This window comes from Phalacrocorax carbo, chromosome 10, assembly GCF_963921805.1.
Source record: "Phalacrocorax carbo chromosome 10, bPhaCar2.1, whole genome shotgun sequence".
Taxonomy (NCBI): domain Eukaryota; kingdom Metazoa; phylum Chordata; class Aves; order Suliformes; family Phalacrocoracidae; genus Phalacrocorax; species Phalacrocorax carbo.
The window spans coordinates 19,529,186-19,542,418 of record NC_087522.1 but is presented as its reverse complement, the minus strand read 5'-3'; the positions used below and the strand labels follow the sequence as shown (position 1 = coordinate 19,542,418).

The following is a 13,233-nucleotide window of genomic DNA, read 5'->3' as shown; positions in this document are numbered from 1 at the left end:
AGAATGGATCTCATTGAAAGATCAAATTGCTTGTTATTAGCCCAACCACACTTGTTTCTGCTTTGATGTCTGGTAGTTTATGTTGTTCTTTGTATATACCAGAGGCAAGATACAGAACTACCAACTTATTTAAAAATTTTGCCCACCTTTCTAACCTGTCTAGTCAAAGGTGCTGAATCTGATTTCATTTTTGTTTCTGGGGGGAGGGAAGACAGCCTTCTTAAAGCAAGCAATTTATTTTAAGCACTGACAGAATATTTGAAGTAAAGAGTCTTTAAAACAAGATTTTGTTTATGTCCATTTTACATTCTGCATCAGTGTCCAGTTGGTGACTTGGGCAGATCTAACTGTTGTGCATACATGTGCCTGCAGGTTTTTAACTCATGGTTTAGCTGTGCAGAAGAAAAAGTCTCTTCACATGCAATGTGAAGGGAGTCTCTTAAACCTTTCATGGTTGTTTGGGGTTTTGTTTTGGTTTGGTTTTTTTCCCTCAGTCTTGACATTATTTGCTAATAACTCTTGAGGTGTTTTTCCCCATCTGTTTTTCTTTTGAAACCAAGCCAGTAAGACCACAGAACATGAATCCCAAAGACCTTCTCTGTGTATAAGATAGTAAAGATTCTTAGTGACTTCTTCCATTTCTGACACACAACTCTGAAAAGAGCATTGATTTCAGGTTCTTTTCCTCAACATCAGCACTTATTGAGTATTTTCATTCAAATGTAGGTAATAGTTCAAATACAGATAACAGATAGTATGAGTTAAACTAATCTGGTGTAATTTTAACAGTACAACCTCCAGAGTGGTGACAGCTGTTAAAACTTACTTTGAAAGCCAAGATATGAGACTTTACAACATAAAATCACTCTTGTCTGTACATTAACTGACATCTTTGGATATGAAGTACTGGAAGTAGCTTTCTGGTAAATGCTGAGTTATTTCAGAGTCCTCTGAAACCCACCAGCACAAGCTGCTGGTGAGAGGTTGGTACTACCCTATGCACGCTATGAATTTACAGACGACAAGGCTCAGTATTCCTTGATATTTTTTAAAAATACCACTTTGACCTTTTTCATGTCTGTGTATATTGACAAGATGATGCTGTAGCTTTATTTTTCCCCGTTTTTTAAACATACTTTTGTTATATATAGTGTATGTATTACATATAACACGTATATGTATATATTATATACTTAATCATACCTGTTAGAAACAGTTGTTTTCCTTGTACAGGTTTGCAGTCTGTGACAGCTTCTGTTGTTATGGCTGTGTATGTGAATCATCGAACAGAAGCTCCCGATTCAGTTGCCTCCCCTTCTCATATAGCATGGCACCCACTTCATCCACTCCTGGCAGTCGCTTCCATCAGCACAGCATCTGGGGGCTGTGTAGATATCTACCTGGAACAGGTGAATAATCAACAACTTTGCTTTTAGGCTTGATACCATTTTGCTGGTTTGAAACTTCACTTTTTGTGTGTGTATATATATATATGTCTATATTTACAGCCTTACTTATGCTCCTTGAATCCATGTCTCTGGATTTTAATTGCTATCCATGTCCTGTGCTATCTAGCACATGTCAGAGTAATCAGCTACTGATTGCATATATTTTATAAAAAGGTCTTTGTAAATTAAATTGATCTTTCAATTGAAATTTAATTTTTACAGCCTTTCAGTCTTGTTTGTGATGGTTACTGATTCGCTTTTTACTTCTCATGGTATGAGAATTTCAGGCTTAAGAGTAAAATGGACACATGCTGCTGCTTTTTTTTTTAAACTCTAAGTTAATAAAATGTACTAAGAAATGTAAATAAAATCCCCAAATCATTCTTCCACCTTGAGACTGAGCTGATTTGCTAGACTCAGCTTGTTCCATTTGAGTAGGTTGTTTCTTAGTATAGTTTCTGCCTGTGGGGAGATATTTCCTTTGCATACTTTAAACTTTACACAAGAGGCTTGCGTAGGACTTTGGTTTGCATAATTTTCAGGAAAAAAATGTGCTATTTAGGGAAACGGTACTACAAGCTATCTAGCAGCAGACATACTGGAAAGGTTTATGTCTGTTAATATAAGTAGCCTATAAAATGTGTACTTTTGGAAGTACATTATGAAAGATTGTCTTCCAAATTTTATAAATGGAAAAATAAATATGTAGAGAGGTTAAATGATTTGCCTGAAATCTTATTGCAAACTGTGCAGAAAGGAGTGTCTGCCTTTAAGAGCTGTTTAAGCATTAGTTTAATCTGTGTCCTTAGTGAGGTGCTTCTTTTTCAAAAGTTGGGTTTTTTACCTTGAAATGTGCTTGAAGCCTTCTCGTTGTTCATACAGGAGTAAAAGCTTGATATTCAGTGAGAGCTGCTTGTGTATGCTGTGAGGGGAGAATAGCCTGGAAAAGCGGAGTGAGGCAGTCACTTAACACTGCTGTGTTTTCATTAGCAATTTTCAAGTGGATGTACTGCATGTTGTAGCACATTTTTATGCACGTGAAATAGCTGTAAAGAGAATTTGTGTAGCCACTTAGTATCTCTTGCAGGAAGCTGTATTACATGCCAGCTTTTTATCACAGGAAAATACCTTGTTGACTGGGAAGCGAATCTGAAGGTGTAGCTGCATCTTTGTACCGAGTTTCCATTGTACCGAGCTTGCACTTTATTTCCGACTGCAGGGAGAACATGTGTCTGATGCACGTGTTGAGAGAAGCTTTCAGGTCACTTCACTTTCCTGGCACCCTTCCAGACCGATTATTGCAGCAGGCTGGGAGACAGGAGAAGTTGTGGTACTGAACAAACAAGACAAGGAGCACCACACTGTACCACCGAATCACAACGCCGAAATTACAGTCCTAAACTGGAGTACAAATGGTACCTGCCTTGTGGCTGGTGATAGGGTGAGTAGTTGAAATGCCAAATATGTGTTTGATGTGGAATAGAGTGTTGCAAGCCCTGTGATGGGAAGGGATTACGGGACGGATTGGTAGGGGAAGGGATAGTAGCAGGGGAGATAAATTTCCTTGCTTTAGGTACAAATTAAAACTGTTAGGGAATAAAATAAAATTTCAGTGTTTTAACTTTTTTTACAGTACTTGTTGCTGTTTTAATCTTTAAATAAAAGTGTATCTAATCTCAGTATGTGCTGAGCAGTAGATTAGGGTTTAAGGCTATTTAATGGATGGGGTAATTGAGGCATAGACAAATTGAATTATTTGCTCCTGTCTATGCACTGATTTTGTGTCAGACTCGGGAATAAAGCCTAAACGTTGAGAAACAAATTCTGGTGACAACATATTAATCTGTAGCGAGTGCATAGCAATGCTCACTTATGTACAAAACCCCCATGTTAATCTCTCTTGTTCTGTTTTTATTAGTACTCTAAAAATGAGTCAAATGTATTGTATGGAAAATATGTTGTGGAAATACTTGAAATGTGACGGTCTTATTTCTTGAGGAGCTTATTACTCTTTTATGTAGCGAAATGAGAAACTAGCTATTGAATATTTAGATTCTGGATTAAGTATTCATCGAAGATTCTGGTTTTGCCAGTTCTTGAGTCAGCAAATGAAAAAAAAAAAAAGTGGGTTTTTCTATATGTTCCCTGGTATAAACTTGAGCTTGTCCAAGAATTTCAGTTCTGCTTTTTGAGAATTCTTACCTATATATGTCAGAGGAAAATACAATTTAAAATAATTTTTTGTAAAATTCTGTCGCTGCCTTTGGCAGAAATTAAAAATTGAGTAAAAAAATTAATTTATCTTCTTTATTAGAACAGAGAAAATGCTGCCCAGACGGAAGAAGGTAACACACAGTGTAATGAGGCCTTAAGGCCTTATTTATATGTGAATAATACATTAATGTAGCCACAGCCTACATTAACCCCACATTTATCAACAAACTTTTTTCAAATTGATTTGTTTGGTGTCATATCACAGTAATGAAGGCACACTAAAACATATATAGCCATTCTTATAGGGAAGCTTAGCAATTTTCTAGACTCATCCTAACTGGTCCTGATAAGAGTACTAATTAAAGTATGATAAGCACTGGTTTCAAGGAGATACCTTAACATGACAAAACAAAGCCTGTGCATGTGTTGACACAGATGGTCTTCAGTTTCACGTAGTTTCTATTGCAGTATTTGGAAAGATGGAACAGCAGCACATTTGAACTTGGACAAGTTCATTATTGCAAAATAATGTTATGATGTATTACCGTCTGCAGACATGGAAACAGAGCTGAGCACAGTTCAAGGTACTCGCTGGTCAATGAAATGTGGGTCCTGCAGCTGTGTGTGTAGGGGCCAGCTTGAGCTAACCAGACTTGCTAAGAGCCTGGGCTTGCTAGGCTGAGCACGCAGCTGGTTCAGCATCCTGTGGCTAGCTCCGAGATGGTGTCTCTGCCCAGTACTGCTCTGGGTTGGCCCGCTCATGCATTGTGTTGTACACTCATTTCATTGTATCAAGGTCTGATGTGCAGCATTGGTATACTTAATTTCGTACGTCTTTTCCAATAGCTTTTAAGTTTATTTTTAAAACATTTCCCATGAAGGTTTGTATTTGGGTAACTTCCACTGGGTGAGTGCTGCCAGCATCATATTCTTCTCATATTAGAGGCATACCCTTAGAAAGGAGATAAATATTTGGGCCCTGATTTGGTTTCTGTTTATCTTCGCTGGGACTTCATAAGCGAGAGTGCTCAGCTGAGAACATTCAGTCATCATAAATCCTGAGTTGCAAGAAAATTATTTGAAAATAATGTCCTAAAGTTGGCATAGGATGCTGTGAAAATCAGAAGCTCTTAACTTGTGTTTTAAGTAACAAATAACATGGATGACTTCCAGGCTTCAATCACACAAAAGAATCCTAAGGTTCTAGGCGCTTTCTATAATGAAAGCCTACTTATAAGGCAAATAGCCTTCCTAACAAGAAGCTAAAGCTTTGAGTTGTCTTACCGATTGTAAGGTCAATGTCCTTTGTGCTTTTTAAATACCATTTGAATACAGACCAGTTCTATCCTTTCTATAACCAGTCACACTGAGAAAAGGTGGTGAGCATTTTTTATTTCCAATCTCATGTGTTCCAAACTCAGAACTGAGTTTGCAGCTAGGTTATCTGGATACAGGATAGGATATGTAGAATGGGATGGAAGGAAGGTCAACAGCTTTATGAAGCTGCAGGCTCTTTCTCCAGCTTATAAATGGTGCAGGTGTTCTTCGTTGGGATCCCTGGAGCTTGGTGATATTTAAAACTGAGGGAAAAGTTAGAGGAGGAAACGCCAGGACATGAACTTTCAGATCATAGGATCCTGTGATTTCCAGAGGTAATCAGCAAACATGGTATGAATCGCAAGTGGCCTCTTGGAAGAGGAGTACAGCAGTTTTGCAGATGCACAGCTGTGTCACATTCTTTAAGCTGTAAGAGACAGCATTGCACTTCATAAACAGTTTTTGGGTGGTATAAATATTGTCATCTTACTGCTGAAGTAAGTGGATTCTTGATTCTTAGGGAAAAAATAGACATGGTACCTTGGAAGGCTTCCGCTGCATTTTGTGTGGCTTCTAGTTAGGATTGTGAAGAATAAGGGTTTAGAGTGTACCACTGCTACTGTCTTTCACTTCTAGGAAGATTATACTTCACTGAAAACAATAAAGAAAAATCGAGCAAATTATACCACTGTATTATTATATATATTAATGAAATAAAATGAGATTGAACTTGATATTGCAAATTGTTGCTGTTTTGTTCATGTAATGCTTACACAGGGGGCCTCCAAATGCAGTTTGGTTCCCTAAGCACTAACATAATAGCAACAATAAATAAAAATCTTAAAATTCCAGCTGTGAGGCTGTAGTGTAAGTCAGCTTGCTGGGGTGGTTAATGGGATTGTCAGGCTGAACTGTCTTTTTGCTTCTCTGCCTTCTCTGTTCTTTCCAGTCACCAGGGGTTTGGTGCTCATTCTGATCTGGCACTGCAAAATGCATGTTACCTTCAGTACCTGTGCCAGGCTCTGAGGGCTAACTTATATTGACTACTGTTGAATTAATTAGCTAACCAGTCTTCCTTTCTTTAGCATCTATGATTCTTCTAGGTATTAAGTTCTGTTTCTAAAAATGAATTCTTATTGTAATTTAATGTCTACTCTGAATGAAGAGGAAAGGCCCAGAAATTCTGAAATTATTTCCTTAGACTATCTGCATCCTGTCATTTCACATGTGTCTAATCATATACCCATGCTCATCTCTATCACTGTTATCTGCATTTACTCAGGGAGACATGTCTTATGCTTTACTATCCTTTATCTCAATATCTTTTCTTTCAGCAGTCAGACTACTTGCAAGAAAAAAGTGGAATGGGAGTTATCTAAACCAATATTTGCATGTGCTGCTTCTGGAGGAAACCCAGGGCTGTTCCATTTAATTGCTCTGGCAGTGCTGTTTTACTGGGAATGGATATGACCAGCATGCTTTTTTAGATAACTTGATTTTAATTAGCAAATAATATGACGTTTAAAGATAATTTTTATTCCTTGTGGCTTAGTTTTAAGTGGGAGTAGTTGTATGTGTCAACTAAATGAAAGGAAATGTGTTGCACTGTCAGTAAAATTTTTAGTTTTTTCTGCATTGGATAGCCAGAGTTTGGATTCTCATCTGTGTGCAAAGTGTAATGAATTAACTGTTATCTTTTTCTAGCATGGCGTCTTGATTCTATGGAGAATGGACCAGCGAGGCAGAGTGCAGGGTCCTGCCCTGCTGAAACAAGAGTATGGAAAATGTCTGTCTCACTGTGTCTTTCGACCACCCCCTCCCGGCGAGTAAGTGTTGTGCCCTGTGAGAGCACTGCTACATAGACCAGGTCTTTCTCTTGTTCCACAGAAAGAAAATCCTGCTCACAAACTTTTTTTTAAATGATACATACATACATACATACATACAGATATATATAAAAAGTTCTTCTCCTAACTCTCCTTTATTTCCAAGTTCTTCTCCCACTATTGTAGCCGGCTGCTTGTGTCCTGTATGCAGCAATGGATCTTCTTCCTTTTGTCCATACCTTTCTCTCTGTTGCTGTAGACTCTTCTTCCTTTAGTTCTTTTAATTAACAGTGTTGCTCACAGTGAAAAGGAGAAAGCACACTGAAAGCACAATTATCCATTAAATTAATGGCAAGAATAATTAAAAGTCAGTTCTTAAACATTATAATTTCTTTCCTCTCCAAGCAAGAAATAGGAAACACCTGTAGAAAAAAAAAAACAACAGAATTTTCCTTGTCTGGGCCACTTTGGTTTCATATCTCCGTAAAAATAGTAATGCTCTGGAAAAAACAGTGAAGCAATGCAAAAAACCCTAGTATTAAGATTTTACATGGTATCTTTTAAAGTTTGTCCTTTTTCCAGTCAGTGTATGAAATATCTTTACTCTCTCTTTACAATATGTTTTATTAGCTACTCATGCATTTTATGAGATGGAAAGACTCTGTTATGTAAGGAATTGGAAATGAATTATCTCTGCCTGCAGGGACTTTGTTCAGCTGGCAAAAGCAGCTGTGGGTGGTGATGAGAAGGCGTTGGATATGTTTAACTGGAGGAAAGCTGGAACGGGAACACCTCTGAAAATTGGACTCCAGGAAGGCCTGTCCTTCTTTATCACTTTGACAGATGGTAAGAGCAAAACCAGTTTTCCACTCTGCCGGAAATTTGTCTCCTTAATGCTTCAAAATAGCTCAGTGCATGATAGTCCTGTTTCCATCTATTCAATGTGTAGAGTATATCCATATATCCATCACATTCAAATATCCAAAGGGATAGAGTATTCATAGGTGTTGAAGAATGTTTGGTAAGAAGAAATTAATAAAATTATTAAAATCTTTGCATCTTCAGGGTGAGTCACCTCCAAAAGGACACCATAGATATTGGATTAGTCAGGTTCCTGGAGAAGTTAGTGTAAGGACAGTGATCTCTTACACCTAAATGTAAATAAAATTAGAATTTGTTGCCATTTTGTGCTAAGCTTCAAAATAATGCATGTATTTTTTGTTTGTTTTTTTTTTCTAGAAATAGGCAAAAGAAAGTTGTTTGGTTTTTTTTCTAGAACATACTCTTTAATATAAATTTTTAATTTATTTTTTCTCTCATGCTTTGAAATGAGGCTTCAGTCTAAGGAAGCAAAAAGGTCTGAATATCTGTTTAGTTAGTTTTCTTCCAAGTGTTGTTTCGTCCTTGCCATTTATCTTTTCCTCTCCCTTTTACTCTTATGGGTACTATTTTGTTCCCAGCTCATTGTCTTCCTACCCTAGGTGCCCTCATGTTGCCTTTTTTCTCTCTAACCTGTTAACTCTTTGGACAGGAGCCAGAATGTGTGTGACAAGTGTTGTCATGAGTGTGTTTCTGGTAGGTGATTCAAGTAGGTAATCCTCTCAATTCAAGCATTAACTACTCTGAAAAACAGTTAAGTTATGCTAGTTCTGCAGCTCAATTACGGTTTGATTCAGTGTTTACATTGTCAAGTATGAGACCCATCATTTGCACCAGTATAGCTTCCATACGATTACTGGAGTGGCATTGTCCAGCTGTGTGTATGTTTTGCAGCACAGTGGGCTGTACCTTCAGTTGATTTGTGAGTTACAAGCCTCTTTACTAGATGTGAACCATTCAGATGAAAAAGGGGTACAGGCACTTCTTAAATGGACAAGGAGTCTTTGAGTAGCTGTGCTCTCAAAGCAGCTGTCATGGTGGTATACAGCTCCATCTAGGGACAGACTGTACCCTGCCAGTGGCTGTCCTTCACATCTTGTTTCTTGGGCCTCCTGTTCAAGCTTTCCAAATTTCAGTCAAATGACACTGTTTCTTTTGAGCAGTCTTATTGTCTAGGTTGATTTGGGCATGTGTATTTTGGACCCAGTTCTTCATCTAGTTAGTGATCTGTCATAACTTCATAATCAGTTAATGTTTTCGTAGGGTTTAAATGCAACCAGTAAGCTTCCTCTGAAGTATGGATTCTCAGCCCATTCATTTGTTTAATAAAAATGAATTAAAAGAAACCCAACACCATTCTTACTGCATGCTTTTAAATATCTCAGAAGAGATTTGACTGAAGACAGTAGAGCATCTTTTAAGGCAAAACTAAATAAACAGTTAAGCTTTTCTAAAAAGCCCTAAACAAAATGAAAAAACCTCTCAAGTTTTAAGTATTTATTAGTCTAGATATTTTTAAATGTTTCCAAAGCACTTGATCATTGCTGTAATTTGGGTAATATGTTGCAATTTGGGTAATATGTGACGTGAGATGCTTTTCTCAGGAGAGCATACATGAACTGATAACAATTTTCGGAGGTTGTTTTGCAACACTTTCCATGACCACAAGGAATCATCTTCATTACTGAGCATTTGAGATGACTGGCACAGGTATTGGGACATAACCTGAATAGTGGAAGTCATCCTGAGTTACTGAATGTGCCATTGTTTGTCTTCACTACAGACATTTTAGGTCATGAGTAATAATCCTCCACTGGCCCCCTTTGGATTTCCTAAACAGCATACACTTTCTGCTGCTTTTTGTCTTCCGAATCTTGGAATTATGTGCTCTACTTAACTAGCTCAGATTTGTTAACTTTTGAGCTTAGTCTCTTGTGTGATACAGCGTGAAAACTTTCTTAAAGTTACTCAGAAAACTATAACCCTCTCCCATACCGCCTAAGTAGCTTCAAAATAGTGGGTAACGTTGTCTGTGCGATACCTGATACTTTGATGGTAATATCCAAGTATAGAAGGTTAATTTAACGTAAGAAAAAAATTCAGACAGCAAATAAAATCAAGGGACTGTCCATTTCTTGTAAAAGATCCAATAAAACTGAGATTGAGTAGGTGATTGATTACTGCAATAAACAGATATCTGTGTGACAGAAAATGATGCATTGGAGAACTATCCCATCAATCCCTGGTGTCAGTACAGACTGGGTTATGAAGGGATTGAGAGCAGCCCTGTGGAGAAGGAATTGAGGGTCCTGGTGGATGAAAAATTGGACACGAGCTGGCAATGTACGCTTGCAGCCCGGGCAGCCAACCATATCCTGGGCTGCATCACCAGCAGCGTGGCCAGCAGGTTGAGGGAGGGGATTCTGCCCCTCTGTTCTGCTCCGGTGAGACCCAACCTGGGGTGCTGCATCCAGCTCTGGGGTCCTCAGCACAGGACAGACATAACCTGTTGGAGGGGGTCCAGAGGAGGCCACAAAATGATTAGGGGGATGGAAGAACCTCTCCCATGAGGACAGGCTGAGGGAGTTGGGATTGTTCAGCCTGGAGAACAGGAGGCTCTGGGGCTTTTCAATACTTAAAGGAGGCTTATAAGATAGATGGGGACAAACTTCATAGCAAGACCTGTTGTGATAGGACAAGGGGTGATGGTTTTAAGATAAAGGAGAGTAGATCTAGGTTAGATACAAGGAAGAAATTTTTTACCATGAGTGTGGTGAGATACTGGAACAAGTTGCTCAGAGAAGTTGTGGGTGCCCCATCCCTGGAAGTGTTCATTGTCAGGCTGGAAGGGGCTCTGAGCAACCTGATCTAGTTGAAGATGTGCATGGCAGGGAGGGCTGGAAGTAGATGATCTTTAAAGGTCCCTTCCAACCTAAAGCATTCTTTGATTTAACCAGAGAGATGAATGAAATTATCTCTTCAGTGTTTTATGTCAGGGGAAAACGAAGCAGTGTGGGAGGAGGTGGGAGAGTTTGAATTTTCTTTATATAGTTGGAATATAGAGGATGATAATTTCCAAAACTCTTGCAAATGTCTTAAAACATCCTTTTAAATTAGATACATCATATTGCCTCTTGGATACATTTTAGTGTGGATCCTCAATGTCCATTCTTATACATTTGTGTTTTCAACTTCACCTTTTTTGGGGAAAATATTATTTAATTTCATATTTATTAATTTCAAATAAAATATTAATTAAAAAATTTCAAAATTAATTTTTAAATTTGCACTGGTTTGAAATGCCACATTTATATGATACCATGATTTTGTAAGGAATTATGAATTTGTGTGGCATGAGATCTGTCAGATTTCAATGACTTCATTCGTTTGGGTTATTTCTGTAATACAGTTTGCAAACAGCTTTGCTAATTCTAGGATTTTTCACTGGGTAGACCTGTGCATGTTTTATACAGTATTACAATTTAACCAAATGATAATGGCTTTTAAAATGTTGATATGTGCTGTAACTGCCAGGTCACAGACAATTTTGTCAGTGGTCTTATAAAGACACTATCTCATTTGCTCGTGAAATGAATGCAGAAAACCTGTATTTAGTGTGCGTGGTGGCGTGTTTCTAAGCAATGAAGAACTTCATATCCAGTTTTCCATAATCTAGACGCTGCTGTAAATCGTACCAATTCTTAGCTGCTGTTCTTCTTTCACAAATTATTATTAATACTGAGCATTTCAGAAGCCATCATTCATGCACACATGTGCAGAAAGTTTAATTTTATTTTAAAATTATTTAAATTATGGTATTTAAATGATTCCCTTCTGGATTTCATATGTGGGGAAAAAGTGAATAAGTTTTGTTTTGTTGTTCTGGTCAACTGTCATAGTCTTTATCCTGAGACAAACTAGAAGGCAAAAGAATTGTGATTATTTTTACCATCTCAGCACTTGAGGAATATTTTATTAAGGTAGAAAGCAGTGACTTTGGTTTTTGTAGCTAAAAACCATTATCTAAACCTGTACCTTGTTTATGTGTACTACAGGCTCTGTGCATTACGTGAGTGAGAAGGGAAAGACAAGGCATGTATTGTCCACAGACAGTCTGGTCCAAAAGCTTCTGTTCTTGGAGGAAAGAGATGTTTTAGTTGTAATAACAGAGAACCTGCAGATGTCCTTGCATGCAGTTCCTCTTGAGGGAGAGGCAGAAGAGCTTGTGAAGGTAAGAGTCAGATTACAGGGTAAAGTTGCAATGTTTAATCTTGATAACAGTTCTTTGGGGTTTTCTGATTATCACTTTTTTGCTTACAAATGAATCAGCTCTCACTTTTGTTTCTTGGATAACACCTTGATGAGCAAACAAATGCTCATTTAGAAATGGAAGAGCGATGTGTTATTGAACTTAGAAAGATGGTTTTCATATTGCCTTCCTTTTTTCTTAGTGTCTTTCATTTTTACCCCATGTTAATCCTTTTATACTTCAGTTACCTTGTCTTAGTGAATTAAAGAATTGAAAATTCCAGTATAATCAAATATTTGTTAAAATGTCTTTTGGATAAATAGTTGATAATCTGCATCCTCGGTTTTATTGTCATTGGTTGCTCAAAGCTGTCTTGTCTTTCAGATTAATAGGAGCAGTACCTCCTCTTGGTGATATTGTCTTTGCAAGTCTGATTGATGGCTTGATTCTCACATTGTGAAAGTGTTCTTCACAGCTGCATAGGCTTTAAAAAATAACCCACAAGTCACAGAATCACAAATAGTAATGTAGTGACCCAAAATTTTTTGTATAGGGGCAAAAACCAGACTAATTTACAATCGCCTTGGCTCCAATAAAACACTGTACTGTTGGAGAATACTGCTTGGGGAGATAGAACCCAAACCTTCACATTCCTAAGGTTTTTTTTTTCCTTTCAGATTGAAAAAGATGGGCACTTGTGTATTACAGGAGTGTCTACTTCTTATTAATTGTTTCTTATTTTTGACTAGGAGTAAGATTTGGTATTTCACATTTTAAAGCAATCATTACCAAGTTCTAAGAGAAGATCTACTATAAGAGAAAAAAATGCTCCTTAATTTACTTATCCTACTTAATTAACCCATTACAAGGTTTCTCTTATTAAATTTATACATCATATACTTGATACGTTTAGCAGTCTGAGAGAAATCACAGAATCACAGGTTGGAAAGGACCTCAGGGATCATCTAGTCCAACCTTTCTAGAAACTATTGGTCTATTTGAACTGACAGACAGGTCTAGTTATTCTTACCTTTTAATATTTTAGCCAAACTAGGCAATTCAGATGCTTGCTGTCTTTCAGTGTGTTCCTCCTACCTTCGGTAAATTTATTTACTTATGGTTTACAGGTGAAGTTGAGTGGGAAGACAGGTCATTCTGCAGACATAATTTTAATAGACCATAGCCTTGTTGTTACAGCACTAGGGGAGACAGTAATCAGGTAAGAATCTGATTTTAAAGCTGTTCTGGCTGTCCATGAGAAGTGCCAACTTAAAGATTTACGATCTGCAACACACTAAAT

General features: G+C 37.6%; 2 protein-coding genes across 3 annotated transcripts in view; both read left to right on the top strand.

The window, feature by feature from the left end:
* The window catches only part of LOC104053172 (major facilitator superfamily domain-containing protein 1), a 284,336-nt gene that overhangs the window by 88,674 nt on the left and 182,429 nt on the right, over positions 1–13,233 (top strand). The window lies entirely within an intron of this gene.
* IFT140 (intraflagellar transport 140) overlaps positions 1–13,233 on the top strand; it is a 90,362-nt gene that overhangs the window by 5,597 nt on the left and 71,532 nt on the right. For both annotated transcript variants that reach the window (XM_064462262.1, XM_064462263.1), the window contains exons 2-7: positions 1,234–1,409; positions 2,668–2,889; positions 6,684–6,805; positions 7,509–7,651; positions 11,740–11,915; positions 13,061–13,152. In XM_064462262.1, the coding sequence (XP_064318332.1) occupies positions 1,234–1,409; positions 2,668–2,889; positions 6,684–6,805; positions 7,509–7,651; positions 11,740–11,915; positions 13,061–13,152 (931 nt within the window). The remainder of the gene's footprint in view (positions 1–1,233; positions 1,410–2,667; positions 2,890–6,683; positions 6,806–7,508; positions 7,652–11,739; positions 11,916–13,060; positions 13,153–13,233) is intronic.